Source organism: Nipponia nippon, unplaced genomic scaffold, assembly GCF_047370975.1.
Source record: "Nipponia nippon isolate SJK-2023a ecotype South Korea unplaced genomic scaffold, ASM4737097v1 scaffold_7, whole genome shotgun sequence".
Classification (NCBI taxonomy): Eukaryota; Metazoa; Chordata; class Aves; order Pelecaniformes; family Threskiornithidae; genus Nipponia; species Nipponia nippon.
Genome location: NW_028262391.1, coordinates 2,305,205 through 2,330,489, shown reverse-complemented (window position 1 = coordinate 2,330,489; position 25,285 = coordinate 2,305,205). Strand labels below are relative to the sequence as shown.

The 25,285-nt window shown below is 43.1% G+C and overlaps 1 protein-coding gene across 7 annotated transcripts in view; it reads right to left on the bottom strand.

Moving 5' to 3' along the window:
* The window catches only part of TBL1XR1 (TBL1X/Y related 1), a 119,189-nt gene that overhangs the window by 48,569 nt on the left and 45,335 nt on the right, over positions 1-25,285 (bottom strand). For 6 of the 7 annotated variants that reach the window (XM_087739427.1, XM_087739430.1, XM_087739433.1 and 3 more), the window contains exon 2: positions 18,534-18,598. The exons of the other annotated variant lie outside the window; for it this stretch is intronic. Coding sequence is in view for 1 of the 6 variants with exons in the window: in XM_087739433.1 (XP_087595559.1) it covers positions 18,534-18,536 (3 nt within the window). In the remaining 5 variants the exon portion in view is untranslated. The remainder of the gene's footprint in view (positions 1-18,533; positions 18,599-25,285) is intronic. 7 annotated transcript variants of the gene reach the window in all.

Below are 25,285 nucleotides of genomic sequence, written 5' to 3'. Positions count from 1 at the left end.
GAGAGAAATAATGCTTCAAGTGTCCTGCAGAGCTTAAAGGTGGGCCTTGGTATCTGCCTTCATATACTGCTCTTGGCACCGGGGCCCGCGAGTGCTTTATGGTGTCGGTTCCTCCTCAGACCGCTGCGAGCTGATCAAACACTACCGGCTGCATTGTAGCAATGGAGAATAACGGAACCTTCAGCACTTCTTGAAATGGCCTGGATGCCAAGCGATGCCTGAAACACCGATCTCTCCAGCTAAGCTCGCTGTATCAGTAATGCAATACGTTGTTTTGGGTTGGTTCTCTGCCCACAGCTGTACTGTGCGCAGTAAAGTACGTAAGAGCCAGGAGAAAAAACAAACAAAAACCAAAACACAACCTTAAGATTGAACTCTTTGGATATCTCAAGAAAATGGGAGCAAGCAGCTTGCCGCAGAGAGCCTGGCTATCCTTAATTGTGTCTTTCACAACTACGACGCTATGAACTACGCTGAAACACACGCAGAGACGCAGCTCTGGGGAGACTGCCAGCACAGAGAAAATATAAAGAGCTCCTCGCCTTTGGAAGGACACTGGCAGTTGCCAGGAGGGCTGTGAAAGCTCAAAGCCCCGCACTATGCTTTCTCTACCATCGATAACCACGCTCTCCAACAAGCAAACAGCTGTAGCACCCTACCCCCCGAAGCACAGGGTATTGAAAGGCAGGAAAGTACATCTCCTTGCTGTTAGACGTTTGGCACTAATATGGGTTTTTCCTCACACTTCCAACAAATGCTGAGAAGACCTTAACGCAGAAGACGCGGCGTGTGGTCGAAGGTACCGCTGATGCTTCCACGAACAGGTGGGATCACAGATAAGAGCCAGCAGGGCTTTAATCCAGCAATAGCAAACGCTTTCTAGGGCACAGCTTAAGCCTCCTCGGACATCTAGCTAAATGAATAATGTAAACTCTATAGATGGTGGGGAAACAATTCTGGTTGCTCGCAAGTTGAGTGCTCACAGCAAAGTTACTCACACAAAAGGGACGAGGTGCAAAGAAGACGCACGCAAACTCCGCAGCCAGCGGTCACAGCCCGGGGTACGGCAGCACTGCTCTACCGAGTTCAGCGGAATGCATTTAAAAATGTTTGGGTATGTGACAAAACAGATCTAAAAATACCAAGCGCATATAAAGCATAACGCATCTCTCACATAATCTTCCCGCCTTATTATAAATTCACCCAAGAATTAATTAAAAGGACAAGTACCACACACGCTTACTAATTTACAGATGAGTGTAAGTGGGAGAGAGAAGGCAGGAGGAAAGGTTAATAGGTAGAAGAGATACAAATCCATGTGGAAATTTTTCCCATCAGAGCAAACCAGAACATAACATCTCCTTGGTACAGCAACACGTGTGCTGTGAGAAGTGACGTGCACTTGAATGCGTGTTTTACTCTGATCCCAAAGGATCAAGCTTCTTGTGAGGTGCCCCTTTGTATTTTACTCCTCTTCAGTTTGTCTACAAGCTACCCACTTCCAACAGAGGCCGAAAAACTGCCCTGTGTTTTACTGTATACACGGGAAAACATTTAGTACTGATGCCGATTTAGGACTCACAAATTAAGGTGGTATGTAGGCAACGCATCATGGGCTTTCCTCTTAGGCCTTGGTTCAAGAGGGAGGCTTTTCTTAAAATAGTTGAAGTGCCATTACTTTGAAATCACCCTCCTCAGAAAGCGGTTTTGAGAAATACGACCAACTTTGCTTTCAAGCTTTTGACTGCAAAGGCACAGAAGTGTGAATGTTACTGAAGCAAAAGTTTCAGAATTAAACATATATGCAAAGAAGGATACACAGCATAGATGAATAATATATGCCTATAAATAAGCAGAAAAATAGACTTAAAATATCCACATAACTATTAATTAGTTATTAATATTAGATCTCTGGTCTATTTCCCTTCAAATTAGCAATTAGCCACCCACTAGCAAAATGTCAATTGCAAAACAAGAGACTATATTTATAGTACAACCTACTTCGAGTTTTGAGAGACATGTCAGCCACTGCTAAATTACAATACCCCTATTGTGTGCCTTCCCAAATTAACACCTAACTTTCATTATAGGCAACTATACGCACAAAAGTCGTATTAGATTTTAATAATCCTTATTACATCACACGAGCTGGTGCAAACATTTTTGCGTGTAGAAGACTACGCAGAGAGAAGGAAAAAAAAGCCGTGTTAAGTGATTCATCAGTATGCAGCTGGGTAGGACACTGGCACAGCTGTATCTTGAAAGGCCCTGTGCAGCAGTGATGCTGGGAGGAGTGAGTGTCCAGGAGCTGGTAATAAGAAATTCTTGGATCTGAGTTTATTATTTCCCATTCAGAGACTAGCTTTGATTGCCAGTACTATAAGCAAGGCACCGTGAAATGCAGTACAACACGCGACTCCGCCTTTAGACTGTATTCATACGGAGGAGTCACCAACGAAGGGGAAAACAACCTCTCTACCAATATATCTTATCCATCAGTGGGGAAGGTGTATGCACCTGCGTAAGGTACCCGACGCAAAACCACACGGGGTCCAGACCGAGTTCCCTGGTGACGGCCAGCTCACCGAGACGGAAGATGCGCTTTATACGTGGCCACCTACTGAAACGCAGAGGTCCCTCTACGGCCCTGCCGGCTTTTTCTTCTATCATGGAAAAACCAAGTAGAGTACCATCAGCATGGGACGCCCCTTCTCTGCGACTTTTGCAAACGATGTAATTCAGGACTTCTCTGGCAAAACTAGACCACGCTGGGGATTTCACAGGAGGTCGAAAGTCACCGTGGCGAGTTACATTTTTAAAGAATATGGCCTATGCCACTGAGTTTTCTTCTGGTTTGTTTTGTGATTTGCCTTGAAAACAGTTCTCCTCCCTTTCTCTCTCCAGATGCCTGACACTATCTGCAGAAAAAGCGGAAAAAAGAGCATTCTGCCGCGGTTCACCGAAGATGCAGAGCGGGCAGGAGAAACCCTGGCAATACATGCTAAATTGCCTCAAGCCTTCTGCTGAGAGGGAAGCAGGACTCATTGTTTCTGCCATAGAGAGGAAACAGAAACAGAGAAAGAATTACATAGAAACAGTCCTCTAAACAAACTTGAGACTACGGAACACCACCTCAACAAGAGGTGATTTGTGCTAACATTTCAGTGGATAATAGTCTATTTTGCAGTTTTATAGCGGATTAATTTGGAATACTCAGAAGTGTCTGAAAGATAGACCTGAAGAGAAACACAGTACTCATTGCTGCGCATCTTTCCTCTTGGTATAAAATCACATCACTTTATCAGCTCGCAGGAGCACACCCCTCCTAACAACGCCTTTTACGGAACTTCCTTCTACAGCTAGCTCTTTTATTCTTGTAAAAATAAAAAACATCATCCTCCTAGCCTTAAGATTTGCACAAAAGCAGGAGCCCTGTGCCAGCTGTTTACTTTCTCATGTATTTATACATACCAAAGTATTCGTACAAAGAAGTCAATTGTAGCTGCAACTTATTTTGCACGTTGCCGATTCACCTTTAAATCCATGGGGAGTGAAGAGAATCCCGAATTATTAAGATCATCATTTGCTATCTGGGAACAGGATTGTCTATGTTTTTCCATTTCCTAAATTTTCCTTTTATCGTAAAATTCACTTTAACACTGTAACTATTAAAAAGTAGAGGAGTCAAAATTGAGAAAAGAAAACAAGAGCTGCAAGAAGAAACAAATGACGAAGCCAGCTGGGATCCAAAGCCACTTTCATCACATAGGATATTTTTGTATCCATTATACATTTTATTTTTCCTAATAACTGTAACACATGTAAAGCAGGAGAGCTGTGAGGTACTTTAAAAGGAGGTAAGAAAGAAAAGATGAACGTGGTCCCAGCCACCCCTTGCTGGGCTTTTCCTTTATATATGCTGAAAATATTTAAACTGTAAGGAGACCATTTAAAAGTGTTCAGGATTAGGCTGGGCTTGACCAGAAAGTCTCCACTATCAGAAAATTTCATTCAAGCAACGGCTGTGGGGATCCACGTGTCTTATAGCTACGAATAAAAACTGGAGCCCAGCTATCGGTAAGCAAATTTGCCTCTGCAGCTGTAACACTGCCATCAATCTCACACCACCTGCTTTATATCAAACCAGCACCAAGTCAAGACCTAGTTTGTATCTTCTGATTTTTCTCCTATTCCAAATCAGTCTGCTGCAACAGCTTATCTTAAAATGCGCAAACACTATCAGCAGAACGAAAAGATTATTTTAATTTTAAAATTAGTTTTTAGTTACACTTGTCCTAGGAAAAGCTGGCATTACAGAGGGAAGGGCATTTGACATGGTTTTTACGGTTTAATTAATCTTAATAGAAATAGGGATAGAATTTAAAGGTTTGGGTACGTTACGGAGATGAAGGCAAGTGGTTTTCTGGGAAGTCCTGGCTCACACAGACCACTCAAAAAAACCCACAACAAAAACTTCTTCCAACCATAGAAAAATAATAAGCCAACAACGAACACTTAACCCCTACTGCTGATAGACGAACACCCATCTCTAAGCACTACGTCTCAGAGGATCATCGCACATCCCGCAGGTTCCCGTCCCTGCTGAGGGCCGCTTTCCACAGACAAACCGCAGACTTCTGGGTCAATCCAGGCGCTCCTCCTGCTATGAGCATTCCCCCTCAAAGATGCCAGGGAAGCTGCCTTGCCACTGCCTTTAACCAATTCAGTTAATATATCAGCTGAATTGAAATTATTATAGCTGACTATTCTGTTCTATAACCACAGAAACAGTAAATCCTTTGCTATCATATGCTTCACCTGAATTGCCGTTAAGAAGAGAGCCAAATCCGATGACCCCGTGCAGTACAGCAAGAAAAGCAGACACGGTTTCACTTATACAACCTCTGTGGATAAAGATGAGGGCAAAAGCGTGATTCAGGCTACGGAAGGCAGTCAGAGGCAGAAGAACGAGGCAGCACTGTCGAGTGATCGTGGACTTTAACTTCGGCTCCTAAATCTGGTAGACTCTTACAGATGTTATTCAAAAATATATCAAAAACGTTATTTTCTGCCTCAGGTGAAGCCAGCTTGTCTGTCTATTCACTCAGATGAGAAAGAGGTTCACTGCAGATATGCCACAACATATATTATTGAATAAAAAAATAGCTCATTTTGTCAAGAAGAAAACTGAGAGCACTTGCAAGTGGTTAAAGGTTTGTAGGGCTTTCTACTCCTATTGTACTTTACATTTATACATATGTACTGTATTTTTATAAGTGCTAGAAAAGGATAACAACAGATCCATTTTTGTTCCCTTTTATATTGAGAAGCAAACTATTTAAGTGCTAACTACCCCCGACAATGCAATTAAAACCTGACCCAATTTCCAGACACAAATGAGCAGCGTTTTTCACAGCATAGCCATACGTCACCAAGCTCATCCCTACTTACGCTGCCCCTCAATTCCGTTTGTAACACCGAAGCCTGAGGGAAAAACAAGGCTACCCCAAATCAGTGCCTCGGAGGAAAAGGAGCAGGGTCCTCTCCACGGAGGGGAGTGGGTGGCAGCCCACGCGGGGGTGCTTCGATGACTGGGAGAGAAGGAAAAGCCCAAGGAGCCTACGTGCAGGGTTTGCATCGCTGATTGCACTGCAAACCAGGCAGCAAGTGAATTACACGGCTGCAAGGCCAGGATTATATAAAACCAAAAAACCTCCGGTAGTCATCACCTTTACTATCCCAGCATAAATCGCAATGTGCGTTGATACAAACCCTTGTAAAAACTCTGATGTGGTTACCACACTTGGATAAAATGGAGCCGGACAAAAAGATCTGCAAAACACACACACACACACACAATTAAAAAACACCACGTGCAACAGATCATGAGGATTTTACTCATTTCACTTCAAATTTTTCTGTTCTATTTCAGGCACCTCTCTTTTTGCTCAAGGAACCTTCACAATTAAACCCAGACATTATAAACATTATTGTTACCACTATTTATTTGAATAACAGCAGCATCCAAACAACCCTTTTTCAAGATGGGGGCCCCACTGTGCTAACCTTGCATAAACCTATCAGCCTTGGTTCCTGTGCTGAAGAGATTGTAATCTAACCAGACAAGGTTGATAAACAACACAAAAGTAAAATGTCAACAACAACAACAGAAAAACATCTCCTGTGCAGGACTTTTGTTGTTTTGTTTTAATGTATTTTCCTTAGACCATCTGCTACTCTTTCTTACTGACCAAGGACCTCCAGATAGGCTGCATCACTGCTGCTGCTGATTCTGGTCTCCTAGCACATCCCATTAAAAAAAAAAAAAAAAATATATATATATATATATAAAAAAAAAAGATTCCTCTTGTGTGTGAGGCAAGTGACACTGAAGAGTCTTGAAAGATAATGAAAGTGCCAAGATATAACATAGCGTTTGTAGTCATTCCTGAAAGTGCTAGTTGTTTCCGAGTTAGGATAAATACAATGTTGAATATTGCCATTTTTATCTAAATTCACTAACTTCTTCTCTGGTCAGTGAAATGAAACATTTGTAGAATCATAGAATCATAGAATCGTTAAGGTTGGAAAAGCCCTTTGAGATCATCGAGTCCAACCGTTAACCCAGCGCTGCCAAGGCCACCACTGACCCATGTCCCCAAGCACCACATCCACACGGCTTTTAAATCCCCCCAGGGACGGGGACTCAGCCCCTGCCCTGGGCAGCCTGGGCCAGGGCCTGACAGCCCTTTCCATGAAGAAGTTTTTCCTAATACCCAACCTAACCCTGCCCTGGCGCAGCTTGAGGCCGTTCCCTCTCGTCCCATCGCTTGTTCCTGGGGAGAAGAGACCGACCCCCCCGGCTCCAGCCTCCTTTCAGGCGGTTGCAGAGAGCGATGAGGGCTCCCCTCAGCCTCCTCTTCTCCAGGCCGAGCACCCCCAGGACTGAACGAGGATTAAATGCCAGCCCTTAGTTCACATGCAAAAAAACTAGATAAAGAGCTATGTAACAAGTTTAGTCTGTTTGGAAAAAAACAATCTATATACAGCTAGCAGTGAGAGAATGGGATTTCTCCGATTTTCTAACCACATAGCAAACATCCTCCTACAGACAGGGCCTCGCTCAGCCCCAGCGAACGCAGCGGCAACACGGGCCCTGAGCTAGGTTAGTGTTTTGAGGGACGAGGCCGAGGGAGGAAAGGAGAGAGCCTCAGGGGAACAGGCCCCTTCTCTGTGCTTGGCTCTGGCTGTTGGGCCGAGCTGGGGAACGCCGCGTTACACAGCTGATGCTCTGGAAACCTGCAGCCACTACCCTAGCGCGAGGCAAAACCTTACCCGTGCTTCTGCCCGCCTGGGATTCACTCAGCAAACATTTAGTAGATTTAAGATTCCCAAAACAAATGATTTTCTAGGTGTTACTAAAAAATCCATACAGCTGGCCTGGATTTGGTTAGAAGTGACAAATAGATGCATTTCCTACAGTGAAGTCCACGCTTTGTGGATCCTACACTCGCTTCTCCCATTGCAACTTAGTACAGGAGAAAGGAAGCAAAAACCCCTCTTCAAAATGTTCTGTTTTGGGGGATTTTTTGGTATCCACCTATTACTACAGAAACAATTGTCCCCCTCCCCCTTTCAGTATATTCCTGCTTTTCGACAGCGTTGCTCATTTCATTTAACCCAAAACGTCTATCATGAAATTCTTCTAGGAATACACAGCAAGTCAGGGAATGCTTCACCTTTTGACAAATCCGCTATACTTAAGGAATATAAGTGTTTCCCCCACCCAGTTCTTCAACTAAGGTTCCTAATTACACCACTCATTACAGGATTTCCACATATGATAGCGGAGGCACTGTATAGCACACTGAATTTAAAGCGGAGATAGTCACAAAATTGCTCTTCGAACACACTGAACCCATGCACACGGCAAGGGCGTGCTGCCGTTTCTCAGCCCTGACACAGTATGCAGCAAGTTGCTTGTGTAAAGGAGCCACAGCATTATTTTCCAAATTGTCCTAAGGGATACTCAGCTCCCGTAAACCATCCGAGGGCAGGCTACGAACACCTCTCACCGGGCAGGCCCGTTTCACCCACTTCTGTTCCCAACAGGCCCTTTTAGCGGGCCTCTAGGCAATTTTCATGGGTGTAGCCAGAAGAGATATGCGAGGTAGGCCTAGATCTATTTTTTCTTTTTTTTATATCTAACTCCTGTGACATGCATTCATTTTCCAATGGTAGACTCCCAGGGAGGTAGCACTGCTCAAAACACAAAGGACAGGCTGCCAGGGCAAGAGAATAAGGAAGCAAGTGGGTTTTTCTCTGACCCAGATCTCCTCCTGGGATCCCCAGGCTCCTTTCCCTACCCAGAGCGCTGTGCCTACAAACCACTGAGGATTTTCCACTGGATGACTTGTAAGTCACAAAAATATGTGGAACAATTAACTTTGCTTAAGCCGCAATGCTTTTTCTTCAAAAGCAAGCACTAGGGTTCCTAACTTATGAGTCTTGCATAGCTGAGATCTTTTCAAGTAGATGTCACCCACCGCAGCTGTAACTTGGCACTTCCAGTAATGCTCTGCTCAAGCTGAGCCTTTGCTGATGTTTCTCTACTCTAGCATTGTGCAAAAAGTCCCAGATCAATCTTGGGGTAACAACAGAAGCTTAGGAACCCCAAGCAAATATTTTTTTCCATGGGTTTGCTACGTACAGGTACCATGAGTTCTCTTTGGAAGGCTTCAGAATTTACGTACCTAACACTCCTTTTCAAAGCCTAAATTTAAAGACATTTACATAACAGATTAATGTAAAGTGCTTTCCAAATCAGACAAAAAAATGAGTCCAAGACCTATTTCATGCTTCTGAATTTGCTGAACTATAATGTTCGCATTCATTATATTGTTTTCTCCCAGGCGGCAGTTTTTGTTCCGTGTCCCTAACAGAAGGGCGTGATTGACTTTTACACGTGTCAAACTTGCTAATCTGGCAGAACGGAACACGGCTGAAAGATGACTGATGTTCTCTCCAGGTTACACAAAATTAAGCTTTCTTATCTTTCAAAGACAAAACCTGTTATCCTACAAACAAACCGTGCTTGTCAGGCAGACCACTGGGCTCCCTCCTTGAGCCCAGTTTGGATTAACAAGTGTCCATCTCAAAACTAGCGAGGCTGTTCTGCCTCCCGTTATATTATGGGAAGATTATCCCAAAATCTTACCCTCCTGATGGACGAGATGCGTTTTCTAATTTCCAGCCTGAACATACTCCTTGCCAAGATATATGCATTTCTTCTTGTCCCAGTGCTGTCTTCAATCTAACACAGAAAATAGTTGTACTCACTCAAGTCTGTACCATCCCCTCATGTATTTAGAGAGGGCAATTATATCCCCTCTCAGACTTCACTTTCCTGGGATAAACCAACCAACCTTGCAGTGTCCTCTTGCGAGAGGGACTCCGCTCTTCCTTCACCATTGCCATAATCCTCTTCTGCACCTGCTCCGCTTCGCGCTCCTCCTTCTTGAGCGCGGTCCCCCAGCGCAGTTCAGTGTTACACATGGGGATTTAGCAGGGCTGCCTTGCACATGAGCAGCATTAACACTTCCCTGTTTCTACCATTAAGTGCCTCTTCACCTCACAGACCTTAGGAGGACATTTTTCAGAGCCGCAGGGTACTAGTGAAAAGACACCCTTTGATTTTACTGGCCAATATACTCAAGTCTTTCCGTTCCTCCGTTATTTTCAAGAGATGAGCACCCAGGTTAGGGCAAAATTCACATCTGTCCAGAAGCGCACAACCACGCATCATGTGCCATGAAATTTCAGCCCACTTTTTCCACTCAAGTCCTAAAGATCACCCAGCTCTGCCTGTAGGATACTCTTGTCTATACTGACAGCACCTCCCAACTTCATGTCACTGGCGGATTTTATTGCACACTCCTACTTTTGGTGCCAAGTTCATTAGTGAATACATTAAAGTCAGCCCAAGACCAATTTGTAAGACAACTAACTTCCTTCAGGCACAGCGCATCCCTTGCGAGCACAAAGCGACGTGACCTCCCTCTAATACGCTCCTTATTGTCCTCACAATTCTTCTACAACATTTCATCAGTATTTTAATGAATAATTTCCAACGTATTGCTGGAGCAAGCGTCATACTGCAATCTAGATGGATTAGTGTATTCTTTCATCTAAAACCCAAAATGAATAACTTGATGAAAGAAAGGCAACACAGGTCCCACTACAGGTGTCCATGAAGCCCATGTGCTTAAGTCTTATCTATTGTGATTACAAATAAATAAATATATATATACACACACATATATATATATATATATATTCACACACACACTGCAGAGTAGCAACCCTTCCTCAGTTGCCTCCCAATGCAAAGCCAGAGCTCCCGGGACCTCCAGACACCGGGACGTTAGGACTAAGGTATTTCAGAGGATTGCACTTACGTTACACCATGTAACATCCATTCTTTCCCAAATATGCTACAATCCACATCTCACTGTGGATGATTGAAAAGCAGTCCGATGAAAATGGGAAGCAGTAACAGTCCAAGAGGTATCGTCAACCTCAGCGGGGTAGTTCTTGCAACTGCCATGACACAGTCTATTGCAAGACAAAAATCGGCATTTAGTTCGCATTAGGAAAAAATGGATGTTCAATTGAAATACATGGACCACCAGAGAGACAACCACAGCACGCGTGAATAAAAAAAAAAACAAAACAAAAGAAGAGGCACTGTTTGTTCCTGTAGGCTACGAGGAGGTAGATATGCTGGGAAACCTCAGTCAGCTTTGGCAGAGAGAACGGTGGAACAGAACCGGACGGGTCAGCGAAAGCCACTTCGCTCCACAGCAGCCGATTCACCACAGCTTTCAGCTTGAGCCAAAACCCAGGACACGCAAGGTCTGCCCGCTGACTGCGGTGGACTCTGAACCAGGAATCTAGTAAACTGCAACAGCATAGAAAATATCTTAGCAATAACCGACATTGAAGGATTCGGCAAAAAAGGATTTTTCTTTTTTTTTTAAAGTTAAATGTAAAAGAAATTGGGAAATTAGGCTACTGGAAACGTATGCCAACAAGCTGTTCTAAACCGCATTCGCATTCACAAACTCATAAGCAAACTAGTAACTTGCTTATTGTAAAAAGCACGAAATCTGCAGGAGAAAAGGCAGTAACGACCTTGCCTAGAGAGCAGCCCCGTTTGCAATGTGTGTAATTAACAGTCACCTCCTCGCAGCGCTTCCGTGGGCTCGGATACCCTTACGTGCTCCTCCGGGTACCTCCCACTGCCCAGATGGTCAGGCTCCAGAAAATATCTTCTGTGCCTCGGCCACTTCTTGGTTAAATCCATTTTGACGGCTCATTAGTAGAATAATTTATCAACTGTTGCAAGAATAGCTGTTATAAAATTTTCTATGTAAATCAGGTTCCGTGCAGCTAGGATGGAATTCCAGCCTTTTCAAATGCATTTTAATGTGAAATGCTGACATCAAGTCTTAAGTTCATTTGATTATTTTTTCTGTTTATGTTATTAGTAATCAGTTTTTCTGGCACTCTTTTCTATTCCAGTTCAATCACTCAGTTGAATTACTTGAACTCCTGGTGAACTGCCCCAAAAAAAGGAAGATTAACTAATGCCTCATTTGATCTTGTACCATAAAACTTGTGTTTTCATTCCCTCTTTAACCTTTGACCATCTATTTTTCCCCTTAATTTGTGTGTTATGTACCTGATAGTTTTAAATTTGTTTCTTTTATTCATGAAAAAAGAACCCACTCTGACAGCTGATCTGCCCTCTATTCATTTTAGCTAACGCTGCCTTTATTCTAGATTCTCGTTAATAAGCACACACTTAAAATCACTTCTTCAGAGTCCATCACAGATGCATGTTATTTGACTTACTGTATTCTTTTTACCAGAAGTGCATGGCTGTTTTCACAAAAAGCGGCGACTATGCTAAAAAGAGAAAACAAGCTTACAAAAGAGTAAAATGGCTGATTTTGTAAAAGTTCATTTGCCAGTTTATTACTTTAACAAAGTCCTCTCCTTTTCATATTGTTATGACGGACTTGAACTTAATTTATGCTACCAGGTTTTTTGGGTTGTTTGTTTTGGTTTTTTTTTTTTTTTTTTTGAAACAGATGTCAAGCACCTGAACACATGATAAAACATTTTTAAAACACACGTAGACCATAATGAAATATGGTCCATCCACAGCCAAAAGAAATTAAATGAAAGGGGAAAATTTCATGAATATCATTAATGAGGACAAGTATTCCAACTATGGCTCACATTTGACATCAATACCCTCCCATTTGTGCAAATACTAAATTCACAGATGTCAATCCTACATAAATATGCTCAATATCAACCCCAGAAAGAATTCAGATCTCGTCTTGAATAGTTTCTTATATACGTTCATTAAATCACAGTAAGAACACCACACTTGACCTTCATTTACAAATATGAACGCAGTAAGCCAGTGACTACGATCTTTATTTCTATTCATACGGTGAACTGGAGACTTGGCATGTAAGTACAGGCTTCCAGATCTGGCATCCACGTTGATGGCCGTGCAGACGCAGGCTCCCTGGTCTCCGGCGGCCAGCAGGTCTCCGTTTCTCCCGAGTAAATAGAAGTCGGTAGATTCGGAACCGTTCCCCCCGCCGACAGGCTTCCTGTTGTGCTGCAGCAACGCTCGTTATCTCCCAGCATCAACGCCACTGAAACTAAAGGCAGCTTTTACTTTTGTTGACTTGAACTAATATCAACTTTCTGTTGACAACAAGGAAACCGGGATCAAGACCCGATGATACAAGTGACATTAACATGGTCTTCTGAGAAATAAGCCCTGCTCTTCTCCGGAAGGTAACACTCACGCGCTCAGACCCAAAAGAGCCCGTCCTTTGGCTTTCTCTACAACATGCTACTTCACGTACACCTAATACTCAATTTAATTTTTTTAATATGCAACAAACTTAGTCACTGTCAAGAACATTTAAGACTGTATTCCCAACTCTTTCATACAATAGAGAAGGAAAAGGGTCATTTCAGGTTACATGGCTGCACCACGGGCATACGGCAGTGAACCCACAGCAGAAACATAAAATCTCCCTCTCTGCTAAAGCAGATGGCATGCTGATCAAGTAAGATATAATCTAATGCTAGCTGCACTACTACTGCTGCTAGTAACTATTCAACCAAAGCCAGTATAAAGTAGTAAAGACAGAAAAACCCAAGGCAGGGGAGGTGAAGGGGAAGGAAGACAAGGGGGGTGGTGGTGGTGTAAAAAAAGCTGTAACATAAGACAATCTATTGCAGCAGAAACAGCCTCTTTTCAGCTACATTTAAGATTTAAAACCTAGGAACAGCAGTGGCCCTCATCCTGCTTTAGAGGCCGTTCCCCTTGTCTGAGATGCTGGCCCAGTTCCCTTTGCTCCTGTGATTGCACTGCACTGGGCCCCTGCCAGGGGCTAAGTATCCCGGCTGCTTAGATAATTACATATTTATGATTCTGCCGAGAATTCTTAGTCAAAGCTTATTTCTGAACTGTAAAATGCTTCGAGAATCAGCAGAGAAAGTTCTCTGACAAATGCTACTTCAAAATAGAGCCACCACTTCTTAAAATTTTTAAGGACAGTAGCTTCCCTTTCAGTCGATTCATTCAGTAGTGAACTTTAACTAATGGCAGGAAAAGGAGGCAAGGGGTGTTTTCCCTCTGAATCAGAAAGGGATCTTACTAGTGCGTTTAACTTGCTTTCTGTAAAGAAACAGAAAATTGAAAAACCCTTCCAAAAATGGATCAGAATGCAGTAGTACATAACATTTTTAATGCTTATCACAGTATGCACCCTACCACACCACACAATTTTTCTCCTATATCCCATTATTAGCACTTCCTCCTCAACACATATACCACTAGATCAGCTAATTCACGCTGATCCAATAAATAGATCTTACAGATGAACACTCTGAAATATAATTGTTCTGCCGTAACCAATTATCAGACAAAATACATTGCACTTCACCTTCCTTCACTGATAATAGCATCCGTTGATTTTGGGAGAACAGTCCAAAATTTCATGTTGTCACTTAGACTATTTCAGAAACTGCCAGAAATATTTTTTTTTTTTTTCCTTTTAAAGCTGTACTCCATAAACTGTACAACCAACAGCCTCAACAATAACTTCAATGAGCAGTTTTAGGCCCTACCATTGAAAGCACTTTCAAGCTTGGTTAGCTTTATGCACACAAGCACTCCTTATTCCTACAGCTGCAGTTACACGTATGCACATGCATGTGTATCTGAAGAATACGGGCCTTAGTCTTGCAGGGTTATTTATTTTGAAGCAACTGTTCATGTCCCTTGCGGCCAACATCTTAAGTGCTGTCAAGTTTCATAAACTCCTGAAGCAGGGGTCCCTGTTCTCAGTACAATGAAAACCAACCTTCAGCTTTACCATCTTTCAAAGGTCCGCCTGCCCACAGATATTCTTTTGTATATCCTTATAGTTGCGAGATGACATCCAGCTCCTGTTGAAACAGAGTCAATTTTGCAATTCCAGTGCAAACCCTGGAGCTAGCGGCACGGACCTCCCGCTGGCCTCGGCGGGCGCCAGCAGAGGCAAGGCTTCCCCGCCAAACCCAGCTCCGCCAGCGCGGGGTGCAGGCTCCTGCCCTCTCCCTTCCTTGTCTTCCTCTGCGTGAAACCATTTTAACAGAATGGACTGGCAGAAGATTAACCTGGGAGATAGATCAGCATTTAGATGGATTTAGCTGTTGTGGAACCACAGGCTAATAGTTATATTCATTTACTCCTTCAGCTGCCTTCTAAGGAGTGGTAAGGTCACAGGATGACACTACAGAAGGCACCACGAAGGGGTCTGAAGAAAAAGTCTTTCTGCAGTCTTGCGAAGTTTTTGCAGACATCTTCCCATCCCTTCACTGAACGCCTTTTTCTTTGGAGTGACTTCTTCATCCTCCCCAGCTCCTCCAACCACTCCTGTCGTTTCTGGGCTAAATCCGCCGGGTAGATAATCACGTTGAAGTGTTGCACCCATGGAATTTCCTGGCCCAAGAGACTTAGCCCCCGCAGAGTTGTTCTCCTATAACAAGTCTCTTAGATGTAAGAACAGTTGACGTAACATATAAGGTGTGCGTCACACCTTCAAAACACAGCATGACATATTCACCCAAAAGCAGACAGCACTGAGAAGAATGGATTTAACACACCTACTTTGTATTCCCCTCAAGAGACTATGAGAACATGACTTAGCTGTTGACGACCCCCGCTTTCCTGAAGACTAAGGAACTTTGTGCTCACTGCCTATCCTCAGACTTTGCCTGTGTCAGCTTGTAATAAATAACATCCTCGATTCTCTTCTGCAGGAGACCTTTTTAACTGATCAGGGCGTTGATCTTTGTCAAACTAACCACGCGGTAAGCGATGGAGCCAAGAACCCAGGCACGGCGTTGTTCAGGATGCCTCAGAAGGCACCGTGTTGCCTTTCTTGCTCCATTCTTCCATAGCCCTTTTTAGTTACTTCCCGCAAAATTAAATCCATCACAGCATGCTGTTCTACGATAGTCGCAAACGGATACTTCCCAGCTTTCTGTGAGTACCTGGGTTTTACACACTCCTTTTTATATATGCAGGTATACAGAGATATGCATATAGACACACGCACACACAAGCACACCCGTATACAGCCGCACGCATTAATGCGCGCACACACACACACACACGCAGGCTTGCTTCAATGACTTGTAGAAGACAGAAAGGCAAACTGTTTTGCTTCTAGAACTTGCAAGAGAGGCCTTGCAAGGTACGATGGAGAATCTCTCGCAGGTAAGCTGCCTGTTCCATCACATAACAAAGAAATGAATTTGCTAAAGCCTTTGTGGAAAATCTGATGCGATCTTTTGCTTAGGCCAAAGGTCCAGGACCTTCGAGTTTTATTTCCAACACATTCATTAATCCTTGTGACCGTGGATTAAGTACCCAGTTATCAGCCTCTAAATGAACCTTCGAAATCCTAGAAAAAGTAGCATTATACAGTAATTTTCCTTTGCTTAACAAGCCTTTTTTGTTAAGCCTTTGCATCTTTCCTTTGAGACTCTGAGGAACATTACAGTTGACTGGAAGAATGGGAAGGAGAACTTACACCAACTGTACGCAGCCATGCTCTCTCTTAGCAGGCTATATCACAGCATAAATATTTTATTTTTTAAAAATTGCCAAAGTTACAATATGCTTTTAAGGAGTAACTGGTATTTTACCCTACTTAGTTAACATATCATATGTGATACAAAAAATAACCATCTTTTAATTACCTTTAAAAAGCAAAAGCAAAAACAAAAAAGAGGATGTGTAACTTCTGTGTTTTACTTTTTTTTTTTTTAGTGCTAAGAAACGGAACTGACAATCATGATTAAAAGCCTGATCAAAAGTGCTAGTATCATTTCTCAAGGGAATCAGAAATTAATTTCTGATTCAAATGTATGTATGGAACACACGTAGCCCAGTTAAACCAAGTCCTGTTTGGGAGAAGAATACAAACTGCTTTTTTCAGGTCAACCTCTGGCCCATGCTTGGTCTACAGACATCAGAGAGAAAAGCAACATAATAAACCCTTATAAAAGTCTTTTTTTACTATAAACCAGATTAAGTTATGATTACTTTTCGGACGACGAAGAATGTGTCTAGCTTGTCTCTTAAATCTACATTCAAACGGTTTCAAAGTTAATTAAGAGATGAGTAATTGCTTAGAAATCTCTAGAATAATAAAATATAACAACTTATAGCACAAAAGCAGCCCTTAAAGAAAAGAGTGGGGAGTATTTCACTTCACTACAAGTAACAGTTGAGTATGTTTTATGATCACTGTAACAACTAGCATGCCCTTGAGACTGTGCAATTCTGAATTTCTAATATAATTTGTAGGGGGAAAATTAGGACAAAATGCAGTAACATTTCAAGTACAGTCTCTCAGTATTTTAAATTTTTATGAAGTACAAGGACTAGGTTAATATGGAATGAGTCATGTTTTTAAGAGAAGCAGTAATACAGACCTGTATTTTAAATCATAACCAAAACCATGCGCAACTAATACAAAATAAAAAGAAATCAGAGTAGCTTTTTGTTGGAAAAAGGTCAATGACGACAATTAAACTTGGGCAATAATAGAAAAGGCTGAGAGCACTGCTAGTTGCAGTTTTGGAAAGTTAAAATACGAGGCGAAGTGACCAGGTAAAAACGATGCCCTCTCACTCGACAAATCCATTCCCACCACCTGAAATTCATCCCAAATCAATAGAAACTTTACACATATCAACCCTGAGCCTAAACATCAGGCTATTGAATGACACACACACTTGGTGCAGATCTTCTGATTTCAGAGTTATATTTGCTTTACTTAGTGCCAAATACACGCCGCGTTACATTTCACTCCACGACGTCTTCCAGAGTCAACAGAATTACTGACTACGTTTCAAAGTAAAGCAGTTGCATCCAAGCAAACTCTCCTGGAGTGTCATTTTGCTCACAGGGCAAAGACAATATAAGCGAGGCTATAATTTATTTACGTATTCTTTAGATCCACGCCCACACGCAAACCAAAGGAACCCAGCTCAGCTCTCAGATCCCAAACTGAGTTTTCAAAGCTAGTGGTTAGAAATACTAACCCTTCAGCTTCAGTACTGAGCACAGCGATCTAGAGATGCTTGAAATACAAAACTCAGGCTGGCACTTATGCATTTAGTTCTTAAGGCTAATGCTGCAACCACCATTCTTGTAGTACACCTCAACTGTGACAACACAAGATACCAAAACTGCTTGTTTGCTCAAAGCTGGAGCAGTAAGTTCCCGTCCTTCTCTTCAGAGCCAACCTCTGCCTTCCATCTGCACAACTATCAGAAAGCATAAGTAAACCATAGAGACGGTCTGCAAACACAAACTTCCCATAGTCTGTAACAGTGAGTAACATTCCAGAGATGGAGTAAGACGACCGCATCAACCGAGCCCCTTTCTATGGGAGCTAAGATTTTAACTTCATTAGTCTTACGCTGTCACACGTGCTGATGCAAAATACACCTGACACGGCATACATTTTTTTTTTTTCTTTTACATAGGAAGCTGTTAGGACCGAAACAAACTGCAGAGAGCACCCACGTAGGGGCAACAGAGCGCTCAGCTCTGCTACAGCTCGCCCCGAGCAGGCTTTTGGCCAAAAGAGGAAGCAAAACCAGTCACCAGCAGGATGAGCTGTGCCACTGCCAAGTCACACTTCTCGCTTCAAAATTAACATGCTGCCCTACTTTCCACAGGATAAAATCCAGATACAATTTCAATATTTTTATCAAACAGAATAATGGTCTAGATGTTTCTGAGAAAAGTAAAGTAATCCACTTGTGTACTAAAAAGCAGTTATCCTAAAAATACTGTTTGCAATACAAGACGGCTTATGGTGTATCTGCAGGAAGGAACCACGACGCCTTTAGTCAGTTAAAACGGTACTTACCATTGGCAGTGCATTGATATGCAGAAGTTTTCCTTTCAGGTGCCTCTTGCCACAGAAGGGTGATGCTGACAAGGAGATAAGGAGACAAAATGGGAAACGTTAATTTTTATTATTTTGAAAACGGGGGTGGTAACACAATAAAATAAAAAGGGTATGAAGTATGGGCCTTCCCAGCTCTCGCAGCCTACTCTGCCGTAGGAGCAGAGCGGTTACCACTGAATTTGTGTGGAGCCCGGAGCAGCAGCGACCCGGCACAGGGGAGCACGCAGAGCTGGGGTTTTGCATATATCTGCTGCTGGCCACATCACCCGCACTGCTGCTGCGGGGAGCCTGCAGCACCGGCCTTGGAACAAGCAAGCCTGTGGAACGAACGCTTACACCATCACACCTCTACGCAGTCGCGCCCGTCCTGCGGGAGCGCACACAAACCAAACCACCTGTGTGTAAAAGCCCTGATGTCTGGATCTTGCCTTAGCTCTCCAGAAATGGCTTCGGGAAGTTAACTAGGCAAGGTAGGCAGCTAACAGGATTTTCTGCCCACGCCAAATTTCTTCTGGAAATAAACCTCAGCTACCAACTTCTAAACACTCCAAAAAGCCCCAAACAAAAATCAACATTCCAGCGGTTTGACTTCCAAAATGGTGACATCCACTGAAAGCCGTAAAAAAAAAAAAAAAAAAGAAAAAAAAAGTGTTATCCTAGCACATATTGCACTAAAGAACTCCGTTTATGTACACAAGTGTGCCCATGCACCCAGATAGATACCAACGCCTGCAGTGACCTCCGTAATTAAAAAAAAACAAACAGCTCATACGAGTTGCTGCCAACGTTTGACAACATGTACATAACAAATCTTCCTAGTGCAATAGTCAAGAGAAATCCTTCCCATCTTCAAAAACTTAACAAAAACATAATCCAAAAAAATCCATGCTCACCTACATTTCAGTCATTTTCTTTACATACCGATAATAATTTCATGCATCTAACAACAAAATAGTTAAGTATAAGCAAACACGTTTTGATGTCCAAATAGGTATGAACTCCATCCACTGTAACATCCATTTTTACTCATTAATGACAAACAATTTTTATTCACGCTGATATTTCTGAGCGGTTGCTCTCCACACAAATACTTGCCAGACTACTTTTCTTGTTGGGAAATAATCTAATCGCCCACTCAAAGAGCAGGAAGGGGACAGATGGACACGGGTGACTAATAAAGTATTATCCGACTATTTTTAGATTAAACTATTTACAAAGTAAACCGTGTTCAAAAACTTCTATTAGGAGTAAAGAATAGCTACGGTTTTCGGGGCTCATGATCAACACAAAGTTCTCACGTGCGATTTTCAAGCTTCACCAGTAGGAAATGGCTTATTATAAAGCCATTTTTGGACCCAGCCAAAAAAAGAGCTGCAGCAGTCGGGCTTATTTTATTCTTAGAGATCCCACCGCACTACGAGGGCGGACAGAAATGTAACCTTCACCGTGCGTAACCTTCACAGGGCAGGCGAGAGGCGCTGCAGAGGATGCTGAAGAATGCAGGAATGCTGGGAATTGAAAGAATTTGCAAACACGCTCTTGTTCCCTTGCTCCCTTGTACTGGTGCTGCAGAAATCATGTAAATAGGCTGAGGAAAACTCCGCTCCTCAAGCGGCACGGTTTCCTAGGCAGAGCTACTCAGAAAGTCTGTTTTTTCCAGCGTTGCAAACCAGCAGAGAAGAGAAAGCTTTATCACCTCGCTCAGCAGACCCCATAAACAAACGTTACTTGCTTATAATGAGAGTCTTCCTTAAAAACAGACCAACACACCAACCAACCAATATTCGCAGTCCTCTTTTGAGAGCAGACCGGAGCATTATAAAAGCTGTGTGCAGAGAAGGGCAGAGGAGGGCTCTGCCGCCCTGTGCCGAGCGAGACGCTTGGTTTGGGTTATTTCATTTGGGAAGGAACATGGCAAACATAAATAAAAGGATGACTGCACAAACATAAACCATTTTCTTCCATGAAAAAAGGCTTTCTTCAGTATACACTGCCCAAACTGTCTCCTTCCAACACCCCTTTGCCCTTGTGCAATCTTCTGAGTGCTGTACTTATCGTCGAAGCCAGAGAGGGAAACCTTTCCGTCTGATCCGTGGAAGAGGCTTCTTGTCCTTCGCTTTATATCTCAACAGGGCAGTGACACGGAAAGAAGCTGGAAGCAAAGACTCAAGAGAGCAGAGAATGAGAAAAGAAAGGGTTCACTGACTCTGCTTCATTCCTCACTCATGTTAATTGGGTGGAGGCTCCAGTTTTAAATAAGGGCGCTTGAAATGACACGTAAACGTTTAGAAAACTCTGCCATGTCCTTCTTCAGAATCAAGCACTGAGTACAAACGCCTCAGCAGCAGCTTTTTTCTTTCCAAGTTTATCCTACTGGATTTTGCCATTTTGGCACGTACCTTGAAACAATGAAGGTGGCAGCTATAATTTATTGATTTTAGACTATCTCTCACCTTTATACACCCACTTGTTACAGTGATTTAAACAGGTGACCAGGTGTAGTAACAGCTACGCTACGCGACACTTAAAAATAATCCACCGGATGCCCTTGAAGTTGATAAAGCACACCTGGGGAACGCACAGCAGCTTGTGAGCTTGGATCCTTCATCTTGGAGGGGCTGGAGGGTTGACCACGGACTGACGACTGCTGCCTTCAGCATCGACTGAATACCGCTCCCCTCGACTTACGTAAGATTTTGCTGCGTGTGTACCGACCTGCTCCCGGCCAGCGCTCCCCGGGTTCTTCTGCACAAGAACAACACACCTAATGCCCGTGTCCCCACACGACACCGTGCCCAAACGCTGGCTACAACACCCAAGAAACCCTCGAGACCTGCTTGCACGCAGAGGTGGCAAAAAGGTCCAGGCAAGCGGTTGCCCGAGGCAGGTTCCCATCTGCAGGGCCCAAACGAACACACCCAACCAGCTACCAAAGAAGCAAATACCAATCCATGCTGGTAGCACAGACTGGGCTGCTGTTACCAACCCAGTAAGAATCGTGTGGTACAAAGACAAAACCACAGATAAAAACAACCGTGGCACTGCACAGTGACAAATCTGGTCATAAACACACACCGCAGATGTACACTAACATAATCGGTTCGAAACAAGGATTCCTCTAGAAGCTATTTACAAAAACGTTTAACCATTTTCTTCTAGAACCGCCATCATTTATGCTATTTTCTCCCACCCATCCATTACACAGGGAATTACGCTGGGATTGTGCTACGGCTAAAAACAATGTTTTCTGCGTGAGCTTTGCATCGCTTCTGTTCCTCATGTGAATTTGTGCGCTCATCTTTTTCTTCTAATCCTCTTAGGATCACACTGTTTATACTGCTTTCTGAGATTTTAGTGCTACTTGAGCTTTAACAACAAATCTAGTCATTAGATGTTGTGCTTTGTGAATTACAAAAGCCTTCGAAGGACACAGTATCTTTTCTTCTAAATTCTCCTCCAGTATCCTCCTTTTATCTGGATTCAGTATCTGGAAAGAGTGTCCCAATCGAAACAGAATTAAAAATAACTAAATCCTGGATATTCCCCTCAGTAACTAGGCTGCAAAAAGCATCAGACAATAGTTTTAAAAGCCTAAATTGAAAACTAATCACTCCATTGAATCCTTCCTTTCATTTGGTTAATAGGCATATACAAAACTAGCAGTGGTTCTACCACTGCCATGCTTGGAACATAAACAGAGAAAATCAAAGTTATTTATTTTAATCACAGTTCCACAGCAATGTATGGCAATTTTTTTAAACAATTCAGCACTTCTACAATAACATCTGCTTTACAGATCTAACAGAGAAGCTGAACCGAGGTAAATACCAACTCAAAAAATTCAAGAGCAACAAATACGTAGGGGGGGGGGGGCGGAAATCAGGACCACACACAAGACAGCATTAAAAACTGTCATTACCTGCAACGAGTTGGTGGCCATACGGTTCCCAGTGACAAAATCCGCCCCGACTGCAGCAGCGCTCCACCCGAGGAGCACAGCAGCGGCACAGCGTGCCGGGATGGAGCGGGGAGCACCGAGGGGCTTCTGCAAGGAGCCTCAACGGGGAGCGCTCCACGCACCCGAGCCCTGCCCAGAGACACAGCCACCTGGCCTCCTGAACGCCATCCCAAATGGCTGTTCTCTGTCAACTGAGAAATCTTTATTTCCCGATCTTTGTTCCATCTTTAGGCCTTTATTACATCAGAAATATGGAAAAACCTGACGCAAGCTAACTTTCTGGATGTTTCAAAGGAGAAATGCTTAACATATATATTCATATCGCCTAAAAGTTGCACAACTTTCTACACTTCAGAAATACTCTTCCGTATACCAAGCACCTGTATGGCTACGGTCGTATGTGAACCAACTGTTAAAACAGGGTGTCTGAGGGGATAAAGAGTAAGAACTGGGTAAGCAGACAGCACTATGCTGGGGAAAAGATCGCCTGGATGTAGGAACCACTCCTCAGAAGCGCACAGAAACAGGAGTCCCTGTGCGATGAGAAACGGAGGAGAAGTCAGACCAGAGCAAAAAAATATTGTAGCAGCTATATACAAGTTATACCAATTTCTAGAAAAGTCAAAAACTGAGGCAATCGCAGAAGATCGCTTATAGCCCACCGAAAGGAAAGGAAGGTAAATTGCTGGAGAGGAGGCCGTCTGAGCCAGCTCTGTTAAAAACACGTAACGCCAAGAGTCAGCCTGTCGGTGCCAATGCGTTGGTACCACTGGGGAGGGCGAGCCGTGCCGCAGCACCGCTCCCTTCCAAGGCATTTAAGTGAAATTCATTAACAAGTAACCCAATCACGTCAACTGAGAGTTGAAAGATCCTAGAAAATGAAGTTAAATCCAGTCTAGACTGGGAAAGAGTACAAAGAGTTATTACTCAAAGCGCCGAGTGTTGCGTGAAGGGACTGTGGCCTCCAGAGCAGTCACAAAATCCCACCTTCATCTAGGATGGGGGCCCACCTATGTAAATTCAAGGTAGTTTCTAATTTGTGTTGCTCATTTGTTTTCTGAAAATAGTGGACATGATGCCTAGTGACATATTGATAAGAACAGTAGCATATTGATAAATAATTCTTTGTGGTTTTATTTTAGAACTGAGTTTTAAAATTTAAATTCATCACTGCAAGATTAATCAGAGAAAAGACTGAGAACAACAGCCTGTCAAACTGGGTGCTCTCAGCACTCACCTCAAATCAGAAAGAGAAAAAAAAAAAATTTTCCTTGTGTTAAAAAAAAAAAAATAAATCTGATGTGTTGGCTGCCAGGACTTTCAGATTGGTCTCCAATTTGGGGAAATGGAACAAAGCTCAAACTGCTTGCCTGGGAAAAATACCTTCTTCCCTTTCCCTGCTTCTGCTAACGGTGCCTGCCTTGTCTGTGTTTTTAGATATACAGGACAAGATATTCCTCTGCTTTGGGATTAACGGTGGCCTTGCAGAAGAACTGATCTAGATTATGGCAAGCATCAGAAATCGTTACAGTGGGGCAAAAGCACAGCTGTACATGTTTCTTGAAGAGCTTCGTTTATTGAATTCATTCAAATTCTGTCTCAAACGTGCCATGCTTTGGGAGGTGGGATACATGTTTTAAGCAGACATCACATTGGGAACTGGGCTCAAAACGTTTAAATAAGGAAATCTCCAAAAATAACAAGAGGACACGACAATATTGTGGGTTTTTAAACCCTAATGAACGTAACCACCATTCAAGTCTGTGTTTCCCTCAACATCGGTACCACTATCACCCTTACTGTCAAACGGGGCACTCTTTCAGAGTAAAAACTCCATCTACATTTTTGTCAAGCCAGGCTAACGAGCTGCAGAGGACATTCAGCCGATGCAGCAGGACTTGGGTCCTGCTGCAAGACACGGCGTTTGCAGACAGTTTGACGTCAACAGGCTCAAGAAGTCCCGCTGTGGCCACTGACCCTGAACACGGTGTACATGCGGTGGTGTTGAAGTTGTGGCTCTCCTGCCATCTCCGGACACGTTAGGGAGGCTGGTCGCCTTCCATCTGCCTGCTGCAGGAGCGCCTTGCAGGGTATTTGCCCTCGCAGCAAAGTATCGGGTTTAAAAACAGATGTATCCCAAAACGTTCTAAAAATCCACCTTACTTGCGATATTGGGCATGTAAAAGTAATAGCACAGTCTCAAGAACTGGGATCCAAGAATTCTTTTAATATAGCCCTCAAAATTGTGAGTTACTTTTAATACTCCAAAGCACTTAAAAAAATCCATAGGCATGAAAACATTTTTCTAAAAACTTAAAGTCAAACCAGAGGTCAAAAGTAAAGCTTGGGGTGGAGCTTGGGCTCATGCACTCCAGATGTTTCTGGGATGCAGCTCCCCCAAAATAAGGTGTTTATAATGCGCTCCAGATTCTTCCTAAAATTATTATTACTACTATTATTTTGTGCCAAGCCAGAGAAAAACGTAAGCCTCACGCTGCCAAAAATGGTAACACCGACTGCCCTGAAATCATCCATTAAACGTATCAAGGAATAATTAAATACCCTTTCCAAAAATCCTGCTCACCAAAAGCTGCTGCACTTCTGCTTGCAGTCGCCTCGCATTTCCCCAGGAATTTTTCAAAACTGAGGGACGTTTGGTGCATAATGCACTCGTGCAGTAGCACCACCTTTCTATAAAAATGCTGTGTCTTGGTCATATTTTCACACAAATAACCCACAGATTAAGCTCTTT